This window comes from Mytilus californianus, unplaced genomic scaffold (assembly GCF_021869535.1).
Source record: "Mytilus californianus isolate M0D057914Y unplaced genomic scaffold, xbMytCali1.0.p SCAF_5, whole genome shotgun sequence".
In the NCBI taxonomy this organism is placed as follows: domain Eukaryota; kingdom Metazoa; phylum Mollusca; class Bivalvia; order Mytilida; family Mytilidae; genus Mytilus; species Mytilus californianus.
The window spans coordinates 86,797,549-86,813,423 of NW_026262701.1; the positions used below are offsets into that span (position 1 = coordinate 86,797,549).

At 35.7% G+C, this 15,875-nt stretch overlaps 1 protein-coding gene across 1 annotated transcript in view; it reads right to left on the minus strand.

Annotated features, from left to right (window-relative positions):
- The window catches only part of LOC127701706 (dynein axonemal heavy chain 8-like), a 166,696-nt gene that overhangs the window by 113,054 nt on the left and 37,767 nt on the right, over positions 1 to 15,875 (minus strand). Inside the window, exons 19-20 of the mRNA XM_052205709.1 lie at positions 7,757 to 7,876; positions 233 to 371 (exon numbers count right to left, since the gene is read on the minus strand). Coding sequence (XP_052061669.1) covers positions 233 to 371; positions 7,757 to 7,876 — 259 coding nt within the window. The remainder of the gene's footprint in view (positions 1 to 232; positions 372 to 7,756; positions 7,877 to 15,875) is intronic.

Below are 15,875 nucleotides of genomic sequence, written 5' to 3' on the forward strand. Positions count from 1 at the left end.
TTATTAACTTGAGTGCCTCCCATCCATTTCAGGTATTGTCTCTATATGAAGTAAATTGTGTGACATTTGGGGTAAATAGTCCATATTCACATTTCAATTGTACACAGGCAATATTATAATAAATATGTTGACATAAAAATATGATAAGCACTAGGGACTGTTAAAATCAATATACTCCAAAAATTGTTACTTTGACAGTTATATTTGTTTTTATGTAAAGTTTAATTTCTACCTTCTGATGTTTGTCCTGACTGTATAGAATTTTGATCCATTTGAGCTCTTTGAAGAAATATACGAATTAGTTCTTTCACTGCATCTTCTATTACCTGGCTCATTTTGTTGATTTCAGATGTCATAGCTCCACAATACACCTTAATAACAAACAGATGAAACAATACAATAGTTTATAACAGTTTCAATCACATTTTGTTGGTATCATAGGGATAAAAGTAACAGTGGATGGTTAACAAAATTTATTTCACTGTGCACTGATTCTATCAGTGCAGTACTGTCAATTCCCCTTCGATAATTCCTGTTCAACAAATTGGGGCTGTTTCAGAAAAAAAATAGAAAAGTGTAATAAGCAGAAAGGGGGGGGGGGGGTCCAAGTCCACAAGCCACAGAGAAGACCCAAAATCAACGGGTATGAACTCTGGCCAATTTCAGGTTGATTCATTTAATAAAGTTACAAGACACCATAACTATATGTCTCACAAATTTATCAGTGGTACTACTATCTTGAGTATCATCATAGAGTCTTCATCGCTTGAGATAACTTCTGTAACAATTGTACCATTTTGGAGACCAAACAGCAATCTTAATCTTTCAAATGATTTCATAAATCGTTGATAAATAAAAACTTTAAATAACCTGATGTTAAAATAAACTAAAGGTTGGACATCTTTGGGCCAGGAAAGGAAAACAAATAAGGATTTCATTTAAAGTCGTAAACTGAGCATTCGACACCCAACAGCAAAATTTAGGGTGAAAAATCATAATTAATCTGCTAATATGGTAATGGTTGGCAGGTCTGTTTATGTGGGTTGTTACTATCCATGGTCGTCCAAAAGTGGCAAACTGTTTTTGGTCTAACTTGAGGAAATGTGCAATTGTCAACACAGTCATATGGTCGGTAAAATATTTTTTTGCTTTTTGTCCAGAAATGGTCTTTCATGATTTGGCACAGCTTCATTGTAATTTTACTATGTATATATAAAAGGACACCTTCAGAAGAATTCATTATCTACTGAAGTGTTATAAAAGGCTGCATGTTCATGGAAAAACAATACCAGTAGCTATTTCAACTGCAAAATCTTAAATCTGTCTTTAGACAGCTAGTGAATACATGATTAATCCAGATACACTTGTACTGGTCCCACCCACCTCCTCATGGGTTTCTGAGAGAATTACATGTAATGAATGTGTGTATGTGATATGCATCCAGCAGGCAAAGGCTATACTCTGGTCCATGCCCATAACACAATTGGATGTAAGACCAGACCCTGAAGAGCTCATGTTTACTGAAGCCAAACAGAATCTCGTACCTTAACCGTTATGCACAGGCTGGACCAGATAAACAAATATAAGTTGAAATGAGACAAAATACTGGTTTGGGCAAACTAACCACAGTTTTATTAATTTCTTTCATTATATAATAAACAATGCCAATGAACAATGAAAGAATCATAAAAAGTTAATTGTTTCGCAAATATCAATTCACTGATAAGTCTGTGGTACTCCATACAAGAAGCTAAAGGCAAACAACTGTGGTTATCAATATGACAATGGAAACTAAACTATCAATACACAAATAAAAAAAAAAAAACAAAAACAAAAACAAAATCTACAAATAGGTGCCACATATAATGAAAACATATAGTCATGAAAAACGAAATCAACATACATACAAGTATTGCGAGGGATGTGGCGGGTGGGAGTAAAATTGAATTGTAACTGGAATATGAAAAGCAGCCTGCATACGCTTTGCAAATTCAAAAGTGATCAAGAGCGCGCTTGTGGTAAAACAAAGACTGCAATTAACAATCTGATTGGACAATTTTAAAGACTCAAGAACAATGATTGGCTAGCATCCTAGATACCAATCATACCAATTAGTAAAAGATTAGGGCTGCAGAAATTATGATTTCAATCATGATTGGATAAAGGGAACTTCCTGGAGACGGTAATTAAATAAGTAAGCAAAATGCTATATCCAAGTTCCCTCTGTATTAATACTTAATTTAATGAAAATATCACATTAATCCAGATACACTTGTACTGGTCCCACCCACCTCCTCATGGGTTTCTGAGAGAATTACATGTAATGAATGTGTGTATGTGATATGCATCCAGCAGGCAAAGGCTATACTCTGGTCCATGCCCATAACACAATTGGATGTAAGACCAGACCCTGAAGAGCTCATGTTTACTGAAGCCAAACAGAATCTCGTACCTTAACCGTTATGCACAGGCTGGACCAGATAAACAAATATAAGTTGAAATGAGACAAAATACTGGTTTGGGCAAACTAACCACAGTTTTATTAATTTCTTTCATTATATAATAAACAATGCCAATGAACAATGAAAGAATCATAAAAAGTTAATTGTTTCGCAAATATCAATTCACTGATAAGTCTGTGGTACTCCAAACACTTGCCCAAACCAGGTACAATGTAGGAATAAAGTAGTGATATGTTAAATAGAAAGTTTAAGTGCATTAGCAAAAGTTTTCATAACATGCAATCTGTAGGAAGGAGAGGGGTCCAAATAACCCTTATATGCATCACTTTTCCAGTCTCCCTGAGACTGAATTAGTTCCCCTGGAACACCACACTGAAAAGCAAACGTGGCACCTCCTCTACGAAAACTATGTCCAGAATAAAGCGAGGCGTCAAAACCAATAACTGATAGGACAGTTTTTAGCCTAGCCAAAAACACTGCATAGGTTAAGGGGATAGTATCTTCCCCATGTCGATATAAAAAGGCCGGAGTAGGGGTTTTGACAGCTGGTACCATTTTAAAATTTAATAATAAAGCCTGTGAGGGGCATAAAGGAGAATTTTTTATAGCAGGAAGTGGAATATCTAAACAACGTTCTGCAAACTGGATGGTCTTAGATTTGGAAATGCGCAATAGGACACCATCTTTCTGAAAAAAAACATTATGTCTGCTTAAATGGCGATCAGGGTCAAAATCATTCACAGATGGTGTCAGCAAATTAGACTTCCTGAAAAAGGAAAAGAAAGCCACAAGGCAAGCTGCCCAAAACGCCACATCTTTAGTATCGTTAAAGGATATAACGGCAAAAATTTTAAACAAAATCTTGGGGGTAATTGGCAACTTAGCTGTGTTGACATCCCCCAACACTCTACGTGCACCTTTCAACACATTCAAAACTAAATGAGTGTCAATTGGGGAGCTATACCCTGCCTCAAGATGCAAAATTCTGATTATGGATAAATAATTGCACAAGGAATTATACTTCAGTCGACGAGACAGGTGGGCAATATATCTTGCTAAATTCTCTTGACTTAGGGGAACCACTGGAATACCAACTAAATTACAAAATGCCACAAAGGACTTTAAATAAGTCATGTAAGTCTTTTTGGTTGACTCTGCATAGGCATGGCATCTGAAGTCCAGAACAATATCATCCAATGCCGTCATCTCTTTGGAGCCCTGTGAGCCTATTTAAAAGAAAAAGGAGGGAGTGACTAGACATGTGGGATTCAATGTGGTGCACAAACAGAGGATTGGGTAAATAAAAGCGCATGAACCTTATACTCATAGAAGTATCATGCAAACGCGAAATCATGTCAGCCATGACATTTGATTTGCCTGCAATGTGCACAGCTTTTATGTGAAAGTTGCAAGTAGCTGACAACCAAAACAGCTCTCTTAAATAAGACATTAAGGTAGCATTCCTTGAAGAGCACTTGTTTAAACAACTAACCGTTGTCGCATTGTCACAAAAAATTAAAACACGCTTATTCTGCCATGCTTTCGCCCAACGTCTAGCAGCAAACACAACAGAAAGCGCTTCCAGCTCATTAATGTGCAAATTTTTTGCAAAAGGGAAATCACATTGCCAATTTACATAAAACCAATCATTATCAAAAAAACCACCAGCCCCAGAACGACATGCATCTGTAGCTACTGATGTGACTGGATATAGATCTAAAATCAGTGATTTCCCATTAAAAGATGAAATAAAGTTATCCCACCAGAGAATATCTTGCGCAATATCGCCCTTAAGACGCGCTTTATGCCAATCCCGCTTAATACGCATAATGCAGTTAATAATTCGTCGAAGAAAAACTCTTCCGCCACGAATTACCGCTGACGCCCAGTTTAATTTCCCCGCTAGGGATTGCAGTTGCTTTTTAGAAGCATGGGAACGCTTTGTGAATGCATGCAGCTCTGCTTTTAAAACCGCCAATTTATCGCTTGGAAGTCTGACTTCCATAGTAGTAGAATCAATTTCTACGCCAAGAAAAGTGATTTGCTGACAGGGATCAACCACTTTAGACCAGTTTATCGCAAAACCTAAATAACGCAGCAAAGTGATAAGCACATTCAAAGCTTCTTTGCATTTAGATTTAGTCTGCTCGCATATGAAAAAATCATCTAAGTAAGCTACAATGGTAAAGCCCTTACGTGACATCATCCTTCTTACAGCCTGGGACAAACGATGAAAAATACCAGGTGCCAATTTTGAACCAAAAGGGAGTTTACGATCAAAAAGGATAAATTCTCTACCATCAGGGAAAGTCCATCTAAAACCTGTCACCTGCTGGCTTGTTTTACTTATTTGAACGGACCTATAAGCCGATTTCAAATCCACTTTTGCCATATAGCAGTTGGCTGTTACAAGTTTTGTTGCATCATCTAAAGTTTGAAAAATTTGTTTAGATGGGTCACCCGCAAAGTCATTGACGGCAGAACCTTCAGGTCTACTACAATCATGTATGAGCCGTATACCGCCCCCCGGCTTAGGTATAACACCCATGGGACTAATAATTTTGGGTGTTTCATCTGCAAAAATATAGTTACCATTCTCAATTTCAATCAAAACTTGTGTATGCGCTTTACTATAAAGAGGGCCAGACGGACTAGCAGAGGGATGATTTTTTGCTTGAATATTTAAAGGGATATCAGTAGCATCAATAATGTCAAAGCCAAACTCAATTCCTTGAAGAAGAAATTTTTTATCAAAATCATTTTGTAATTCGTTGGACCAGGCAGACAGGATTAGGTCACGTGTAGGCTTTACCATTATACCCCGTTTTTTGGATTGCCATGCATAGAGTTAGAGTGAGAATGAGCAGGATGCTTATTAGCACAGCCTGGTACCGCGCAAACATGCTCAAACCTACAATTTGACATAAAACATCCCTTCCTGCTGTTAAACCTTTTGCATATTTCCCTCCCACCTGATGTATGGGAAGCATATGTAATCTCATGTTTAACCCCAGGTCTTGAGCCAGTGGTCTGAAATTTGGAGCCTCCTGTCTGAGGCTTTACAAAACCCTTTGGACGTATATATATGGAATGTAAATGTGGAACATCTGTACCCCAACGAAACTTGTGCTGTTTCTGCAGCTGCCTATATTCTCTGTCAAAAAAGAAGACAGAGACCATGTCACAAGTTGCAACAAGATTGTAAATTCTTGCAGTATATGATAGGTAATCAAGTAATTGAGCCTGTGACAAATCGCCAGAGGACAACAGTTTGTACATAATAGATAAATTCGCACTAGACCATTGACACAAACTCAGGGACTCAAGTTTTGGCTTAACTGGACCAGATTTGAAAATAAGCTGACCCCCGGAAGCATCTGAAATAAGTTTTTCCTCTGAAAAACCAGTACCTGACATATGTACATTTACGAAATCAGTTATGTCATAAAAATTTATAGTTACATCATTAAAGGAAGATTTTAAAAATATTTGTGGGTCCTTCCACGAAATAATGTTAGAAACACAGTCAAATTCTTGAATACCTTCAGGATGCACTGTTGATTGTCCTTGGTTTGTCTTGCTGGTGTTCAGATTATCTCCTAATGGTAACGCTTGTTGTTGTTGAAGCTGTTTCGTTATAGCTTGCACATATAAATCTCCACTTCCGGTTTGAACTGCACCGCCATCTGTCGTCAATGTTGCGCATGCGTTAAGTTGAGCTGCAGGTGAAGATGCCGGAAGTTGTTCCTCCGCCGCCATGTTAGATTCGCTCCCGCACTCCGCTGGAAACGTAGATCTTACTGCACGCAGCAGTAGCCGTTGTTGCCCGATGGGGATCTTAGACTTTGTCAAATCTTCAGGCAGGAGACAAGAAAGGGCCTCTATCGAATCATATCCTAGCCTGATTAACTCCGCCGCCGAATGTTCATTTACTTTTTTGCTGGCCGCCCACTTTTTGACCCGGTCAATGTCCGATAGCTCTATCATCGGGTTTCCGATCTCCTCGGTTTCTGATTCAAACATTGTTACAGTTTATTAACGATGAAAGTGTTCAAAGTGTAAATTTAAAGGCAATATAAAATCCTTTACGCTCACGCCTGTCTGGAATATTTGTTGTGAATTTCACACAATTTGAAAATTTCTCCGCAAAATAGGCACCCGTTGCATTGCGCTGCACAATCCATTCGTAATGTCCAATAAAAGCTAGTTAAATTTCCTCTACAATTCTTAAGTTCTCTGGCCACATAGCGAATTTCAGCATTTGAGAAAATATACCATTCCGGAATATTTAGAATGTTTCTAATTTGTTGTTCTGCACGAACATATGCACGTTCAGACGTCATATTTTAAACAAACATGTTTAAAAAACGTTTAGCTTTTAAAGTTTAAATAATTCCAGTGATAAATAAAATTGAATTGTAACTGGAATATGAAAAGCAGCCTGCATACGCTTTGCAAATTCAAAAGTGATCAAGAGCGCGCTTGTGGTAAAACAAAGACTGCAATTAACAATCTGATTGGACAATTTTAAAGAATCAAGAACAATGATTGGCTAGCATCCTAGATACCAATCATACCAATTAGTAAAAGATTAGGGCTGCAGAAATTATGATTTCAATCATGATTGGATAAAGGGAACTTCCTGGAGACGGTAATTAAAAAGGTAAGCAAAATGCTATATCCAAGTTCCCTCTGTATTAATACTTAATTTAATGAAAATATCACTATAATATGGCAATGCAAAGGACTTTACCACTATTTTTATTACAGTTTGTTCTTATGTGGCACTTGCACCATGTTACAGGGAGGGTTGAATGCTCACAAAATAATTTAACCCACCACATTCTTTAATGGGTCAGTCTTAAGCCTGTAGTATAGTGGTTGTTGTTGGTAGCTGTATGCAATATTTTTTGTGTGGGTAAATTGCATAAATCAGTTGGTTTTCTCTTTTAAAAGTTTCCTTTTTTGTTATTCTGTGGCTGTTTATTATAGCCTTATTGATTTTGCTATACAGTGACCTGAAGTTGATTACATTTTTCTTGATTTGATTTTTTTGCCATTTTTTACTGTATTGATGTGGAGCTCGATGAATAATAAATGGGACATGGATTATGCAAGGACGAAAAATGTTCAATAAGGTATCCAATTTTTCAGGTATGATAATAACTGCACATCTAGACTGAATGTTTACCTCTAGATGTCTTTATGTGATTTGTGAGTCATTAGGTTGAAGCTACATTGACATTAACCAAATGCTCTTTTCATTCCTGTTTATATAATATAAATAAAAATACCTCCATTTTTTGCATAAATTCATCAACAGTCCATGGTGTCTTTTCTGGCAGCTCACACAGTAAAGTTTCACTGATCTCTTTCAACATGTTGTCAATTCTTATAACTTTAATATCATTTACCTGTTATATAAGAAAATCTCATTTAAGAATGAATAGACAAATAACTGAAATTCAAAATCTATGTCAAATCTGAATGTGGAAATAAATAAATCTAACAGATTCTCAGAACACTTCAGTCCTGTCGGTCCTGACCACCACAGATCTGTTAGGACTGACAGTTGCATGTGTAGGGGCAGTCCTGATTATCGACTAAACTTTGATGGTTGTTCAGTATATTTTTTTAGGCTTTTTGGTATTCAGATAGCTTTTAAAGTGGTAACTCCTGTGAACAAGCTTTTGTAGCATAGCTCAAAATAACGATATTATTTTAAATAAGGAACCAATTAGCTTAGTTGTGATGGCAGCATCTGCACCTGGTGCATGGCCCGATTCTTTTAAGAGCATAATCTTGCCGACGAAATAACAATTTAAGTTGCTAAAAAATTTCAAACTCGGTAAAACATGCCAGTCTACTGACTTCAAAGTAAGTTGTGTTGCAATCAAAATAGGTAAAATTTGTACATGTATACACAAGAGTGAACATGCAAAACAGACCAAAACACAAAAACTTAACGTTGACCAATGAACCATGAAAATGAGGTCAAGGTCAGATGATACTGGCAAGACAGAGATGTACACCTTTCAATCATTCTATACACCAAATATAGTTGACCTATTGCTACGAGTATATGAAAAACAGACCAAAACACAAAAACTTAACATTGACCAATGAACCATGAAAATGAGGTCAAGGACAGAGACACCAGCTAGACAGACATGTACACCTTACAATCATTCCATAAACCAAATATAGTTGACCTATTACTTACAGTACTTGAAAAACAGACCAAAACACAAAAACTTAACATTGACCAATGCACCATGAAAATGAGGTCAAGGTCAGATGACACTGGCTTGACAGACATGTACACCTTATAATCATTCCATACACCAAATATAGATGACCTATTGTTATATTACTTGAAAAAACAGACCAAAACACAAAAAATTAACAATGACCAATGAACCATGAAAATGAGGTCAAGGTCAGATGAAACCTGCTAGTCTAACATGTACCCCTTACAATCATTCCATACACTTCATAGTTGACCTACTGCTTATAGTATCTGAGAAAAGGACCTAATCACATGTTTTTAACCTTGATCTCTGATTCATGAATTGAGGTTGAGGTCAGGTGAACCCTGTCTGATGGACATGTAGACGTTGCAAAGAACCCATATACCTATTGCTAATAATAAGTGAGAAATTCACATGACAAAAAAACTGTAATTTTTTTTCTAGCAGTCGCTGAACCATGAAAATAAGGTTGAGGACAATAGCATATGACAGACAGAAACTTTGTAACATAAGGTATCTGCATACAAGGTATGAAGCATCCAGGTCTTTTACCTTCTAAATATAAAGCCTCATACAAATAGTTTACGCCGCTGCTGCCACATAGTAATGATCCAGGGCTTTCAATAACTTTACATTGAACAGGCTGTTTACTAATTTGAAGTGGCTGACCAAAAAGGGGGGGGGGGGGGGTAAGGGGGGGCTTGCCCCCCCCCGAAATTTTTTTTGACCTCACATTGAAAATGGTGCACTCTGAGGCATTTTTAAACTATTTACAAGTGCATAAAAAATGGGGTTTCATAGGAATGTTATCTTTTTTTAGCTTGTAAGGTCAGTCTTGTGATATTGCGTATTAAAATAAGACAAATAAAAATATATCAAAAATAATCTTAATTGTTATTGTATTGCCAGATTTCGCAAAAAGTAAGAAAGCAACGGAGGGTCAGCATAAACTATTAATACCAAGATCCGTGTTGAAGGCCTTACTTTGACCTATAATGGTTTACTTTTACAAATTGTGACTTGGAATGGAGAGTTGTCTCATTGGCACTCATACCACATCTTCTCATATTTATGTGAAGATCTACGTGTATATATGTCATCTGAAAAATCTGACAATTTCAGTTTTGATCCAGAAAAGAAATATTATTTACATGTGTTCTATATTTCAATAAAAACATGCAAACCTGGGAAAGGACATACATGCCAAAGTGGGAAAATGTCCACCCCTTCTTAGCCAGCACTTTTAACAAAGGCTTCCATTCGAGATAGGTTAATGTAAAAAAAATTCAAACTGAGGCAGGACCCATCCTAACATTGGTACTTTTTTCAACGAGTGGGCTTATGATCAGCAAGGGGAAAATTATAACTGAAAAAAATAAAGAGAGCCTTTTCCCTAGCCTTGGCAATTACCCTCCTACCTGCTTTTTCAGTAAAACTTGAGGTGAAAGGTACAACTATAAATAAAAAATGGGAAGCCTTCCTCCTATCATAGGCTTCTTTGATGGCCCTATCCACAACAAATGGGCAGTAATAAACCTGGAACTATATACTACAAACTGAAAGAAAAGGTAAAAAAAAAAAATGGGCAGCACCCCTCCTAGCCTAGGCACTATTTTCAACCCCCCTTCCCTCCCCAAGAGTTAAAGGGTGGTAATAATTAATGGAATACTTGTTACATTATAAAAAGGGCATAGAAGGCTTGGCAGGCCTCATTTATATAAACATGAGACTGTACAGACCTTCTAAGGCTTCTTTGAAATTTAATAACTTCAAATAAAAAGTTTTACCTGTAAATGGTTCCAATGATTTTGTCTTTTGGCTGGTAAAGAAATCATTTACTTTTGGTTTTTCATTTCATATAGTTTCATTTTATTTATTGACATTCAATTTAAAAAATTGCCTTCTAAAACTTTTTAATTTTTGGTTTCTCATGAGTTATCGATTGATAACATACGTTTTTATTTCGATATCCCTCTTGATTTTACCATTGACAAGCGATTGATTGAACATCGTATTTGAATGCAGGCAAACGTCTTACTGACGCCGATTTTAAGTTTACTTTCAGTCAGACAAAATGGTCCTGTCGGTTTTAAAAGGCATCGTTTTTGAAAAATCTATGAAACTAAAAACTGCATGAGACAAAAGGTTAATAAAACTTTGTTTTTATTTTACTCTCTTCAAAAATATTTTTTGTTTAAGCATTTGAACCGGCGATTTCCGTCTTTTGAAACGGCGACATTCCGCCGGTTGCCGGCTCTTAATGAAAACCCTGAGTAATCCCTATGTCTTGCATACTATGACGAAATTTTTACGCAACATAAACTTTGCACCCCCTTGGATTTTACATTCAAAACAATTTTAATGCAGAACCCAGCGATTGTTTGAGTTACCATTTTACAATGATTGATTTGTGTAATGAGAATGTTACGTAATCACTAGAATGATTTCTTATTTTATTACGAGCCGACCAGTTATACTTTTCAGTAGGTTTAGGGGTAGATATTAATGGGCCAATTTCTTTCTATTATTTTATTAAAATTGAAATGTGAAAATTTCAAAACAGTCTACGAATAATTTGATTGCAAGTACATGTACAAAACGTGGAAAGCTGGGGATCAGCAGCTTGTTTTGTTTCATCAACTTATTCTTTAAATCTGACATCTTTAATGAAAATAAATGGAGAATGTGTCCATGGGACACAGATGATGCCCCCAATTGTATATAACATTATAAAGGGACATATAAACTCAAGAATGGTAAAAGTGTTGCCACCTAAATTTGAACATGATTTGAGTTTTGTGGTAATAAGCATTGTGTATAAGTTTCATAACATTTAATTGAGGCAAGCTAAAGTTAGAGAACGGAAACTAATTTTGGGACCTACGTACATACAGTACAGACAGACAAGGGTAACACTTAATGTCCTCTGCACTGCAGCGGGGGCATAAAAATAAAAGTTAGCCCTTACTTTATTAATTAATATGTGAAAGACATTTATTGGCCTACAATCATTCATTACAATCTCAAGTTACAACTGACAGGATGTCCTGGACATTCAATATTTTTTAAACAAAATTATGAAAATTTGTGATAAAGATCTTTCTCCAAAAACAGATCAACAGAAAAGTAGAACATATAAAACTGTCCTAATTTTTAGGTACCCAATTTCAAAATTGTAATTCTACTATAAACAAGAAATGATTGTAACAGGATGCTGTTACGAAGTCTCCCAAACGAAGCTCCCATAATTCGTAATTCCCAGGGTCGTCTGACATTGGGCAAAGTCCAGTGAAAATTGGTTTGGTAAAGTTATATGCATTAGTGATGCCTGGGGACTAACCCTGTATATCATTCAAATCATCTTGCCACTTACAAGAACCCTTGGGGACTGACCCTATAAGTCATTCAAATGTTCAAGACATGACGAACAGGAATATATATGGTTTAGGGGTGGGGATCTCGACCATTTACAAGATATTAGAACAAAGGGGGTGGGGGGAACCCCTGGGGACCGATCCTATACGTCATTCAAATGTTCAAGACATGACGAACAGGAATATATATGGTTTAGGGGTGGGGATCTCGACCATTTACAAGATACTAGAACTTTCTCAAATGGCAGGGGGTGGGGGATGACCTCTGGGGACTAACCCTGTTTATCATTCAAACCATCTTTGCATGACAAACCAGAATATATATGGTTTAGGGGTGGGGATCTTGACCACTTACAAGATATTAGAACATTGGGGACTGATCCTATACGTCATTCAAATGTTCGAGACATGACGAACAGGAATATATATGGTCTAGTGGTGGGGATCTCGACCATTTACAAGATATTAGAACTTTCTCAAATGGCAGGGGGTGGGGGATGACCCCTGGGGACTAACCCTGTTTATCATTCAAACCATCTTAGCATGACAAACCAGAATATATATGGTTTAGGGGTGGGGATCTTGACCACTTACAAGATATTAGAACTTTCTTAAATGGCAGGGGGTAGGGGTGACCCCTGGGGACTAACCCAGTATTTTATTTGATTTGCTTTATAATGACAAACAAGAATATATATGGTTTAGGGGTGGGGATCTCAACCATTTACAAGATATTAGAACTTTCTCAAATGGCAGGGGGTCGGGATGACCCCTGGGGACTAACCCTGTATATCATTCAAACCTTCTTAGCATGACAAACCAGAATATATATGGTTTAGGGGTGGGGATCTTGACCACTTACAAGGTATTAGAACTTTCTTAAATGGCAGGGGGTGGGGGTGACCCCTGGGGACTAACCCTGTATTTCATTTAATGTGCTTTATCATTTAGAACATTTTCAATTAAAAAGATTGTGTCTATCACAAATGGTTTTCAATTTATAATCATTTGAAAATTTAAAAAAATAATTTCCCATAGGGTTCTATAGTAAAACCCTCCTTTCTCTTTGCCCCTCAAAGTACCCCTTTATAAACCCTATTGCACAAACAAAACCCTGATTGCACCACTAGACATGTTAGTCTAACATATTGTGAAACCCTAAGTTAATCTGACAAGCGGTTTTGGAGAACGGGTGCGGACAAGTTCAAATTTAAAAGTGGCGGAAGAGGAAGAGGAAGAATAATAATAATAATAAGAACTGAGCAAAAACAATAAGTCTTCCCAAACTTCGTTTGGGAGACTTAATAACTCATTTTACTGCTGGTATTAAACTTTTGAAAATATAACTTCTTTGAATTGTATCTGGTTAACATGGTTAAGGGTTCAATTCCCAAAATCAACCTACTTTTAATCATATAAATTTACCATTTAAAAATTAACCCAGATGAAACTGATAGAAGTGATGGGCTTAAAAGTTTTGTATACTTATCAACCAATTAAACCTACTTTATAGTAATAGAGTTAAATTCAAGTACAATTACAGAACCAACAAATTTTCTCTGAATGACCACCAGGAAAAAAGATTTTGAGAACTCTAAGCTATTGACGTAGACTTGTTACTGACTTCTCTATAAAATCACATAGTCGTATTTCTATTACTGGTATATATTTCCATACAAATTTGATGTTATTGGTTTAAAATTTAACAAATTATCATTTGTGAATAAAAAGGTAAATTTAATTTTTAAGTTTTCTAGATTCCTATATAGCTTAATTCGCTACTGACACTTTAAAAGTTCTGCTAAAACATTTCATTATAAGGCAATCTTTCTGACATAACATTTTGAAGTTGTTAACTGATATGTAACATGACATTTCGTAGAACTTGATCAAATGTCTTCTGTCAGGAGAAAAAGGGTTACATTTTATTTTAAGAAATTTTGGGACTCAAATTTAAGCTTGAACTAAAACACTTATACTAGAAATTACATTAAGAAATAGGGTATTTATTTAAAATTGAAGTTAATTTTTTGACACCAATAACATATGTGGTAGCTACGACAGGCAACAATGTGTGACCCTTGTCATGCTGGGCTAATACATTATAGCCTAAACCTTTATTGCGGACCAAATGAAACCTTCCAACAGAAAAATTTCTTCTCGGTCAAGGTATTTAAATGTTTGTACGTTCACCTGTTCCATTGTATACATACAATAGCTATTGTTCTCTGTGGAGTTTATTCAATTGGGCCTTGAAATTTCTTCTTGAAAAAGTCAATCATTCATTGATTAATTTAGCTTGACAGAAAAAAAAGCAAACTTGTAGTGATGAAAATGCATGTACCAATACTGAATAATGACATGTATTGTCAGAGCAAGAGGAAATATTTAATAATTTATGTCAATACATTACTGAGAACAAATGTTCATTTTATTTGGTCAGTACATGTAGGTTATTATATTTTGTGCATGTTCTTTACTGAGTCAGACATTAGCACCATACCTTCATTCCAGGTAATTCCCCTGATGTAAATCTTTACAATTAATATCAGGGAGTTTCAATAAATTGATAACATTACAGAAAAAAAAATTAAGATTTATTAAACATGGTATTAAAGATTAGCTTCTGTACTATTATAGCAATTTAGTTGCTAATACAGTTAATTCCCATATATAAGTATTAATAGATACGTATATGTCTAATGTCTATTGTGGAATTTTGGTTGATTGATGTTTCATGGAATAAATATAAACATTGTCATTTTCAAGTTTTTATTGGTTGAACAAATATTTAAAAAAATAAAAGGAAATCACAAATTTCCATAGGAACTTATCGCACCGCCAGTAAATTATCACGTTGTGATTGGTTTAATAACGTCACGTGGTGACCCCCTATGGATCCGTAGGGGGTTAGTAAATTTCATAGGGGGTTCATGACGTTACGTCTACTGTTAATAGTGACGTCATCTATTAATGTTGTTGTGTTTTATTGTTTATTTCTCTACAAAACACAGCGGAAAAAAGTCTCGCGGGCGATAAATACGTTATACGGTTAACTACTGACCACCTACGGACCATAGAGGGTGAATAAAATCCATAAGAGATTCGGCCTTTGGCCTCATCCCCTATGGATTTTAATAACCCTCTATGGATCCGTAAGAGGTCAGTAGCGAACCATATAACTTATACATGTAATAGCAAACTTTTTGTCAAATTTTTTTTTTTTTATAATCGGCGTTATCAGTAATTGTTATTGAACAAATTGAAAAATAAAGCATTTGTTAAAAAAATTATGAGAAGCTGTAGACAATAAAGTAATAATTGGCGCATAACAGCAAATCAAATATATCCATTATGGTTTTATTTTGATAAAACTCAAGGCTAATATAGCACATTGCCAATGTAGTCAACATTTCCTTCGTACAATCTAGTAACCCACAGAACAACAAATTACAACAATTACAGTATAAATCAGTTGATACTGAATAAATACAATATCAAATGCAGTGTTGTGTGTCCTTATTTAGTATTGGTACAGGAATTTTCATCATTGGGAGTTAAATATTTTGTTTAGCTAAATTAATCAATGAATGATTTGCCACAGGGAACAATAGCTATTGTATTTATACAATGGAACAGGTGAATTTGGAAAGATCAAGACGAAATGATTCTGTGGAAAAGTTTTATTTGGTTTGCAATAAATATTCTTTATCATAGATTTGATTGACCGAACTAAAATATGATCAAACTCAAAGCATACCAAAATCATATAGGTAAGTTTAATAACT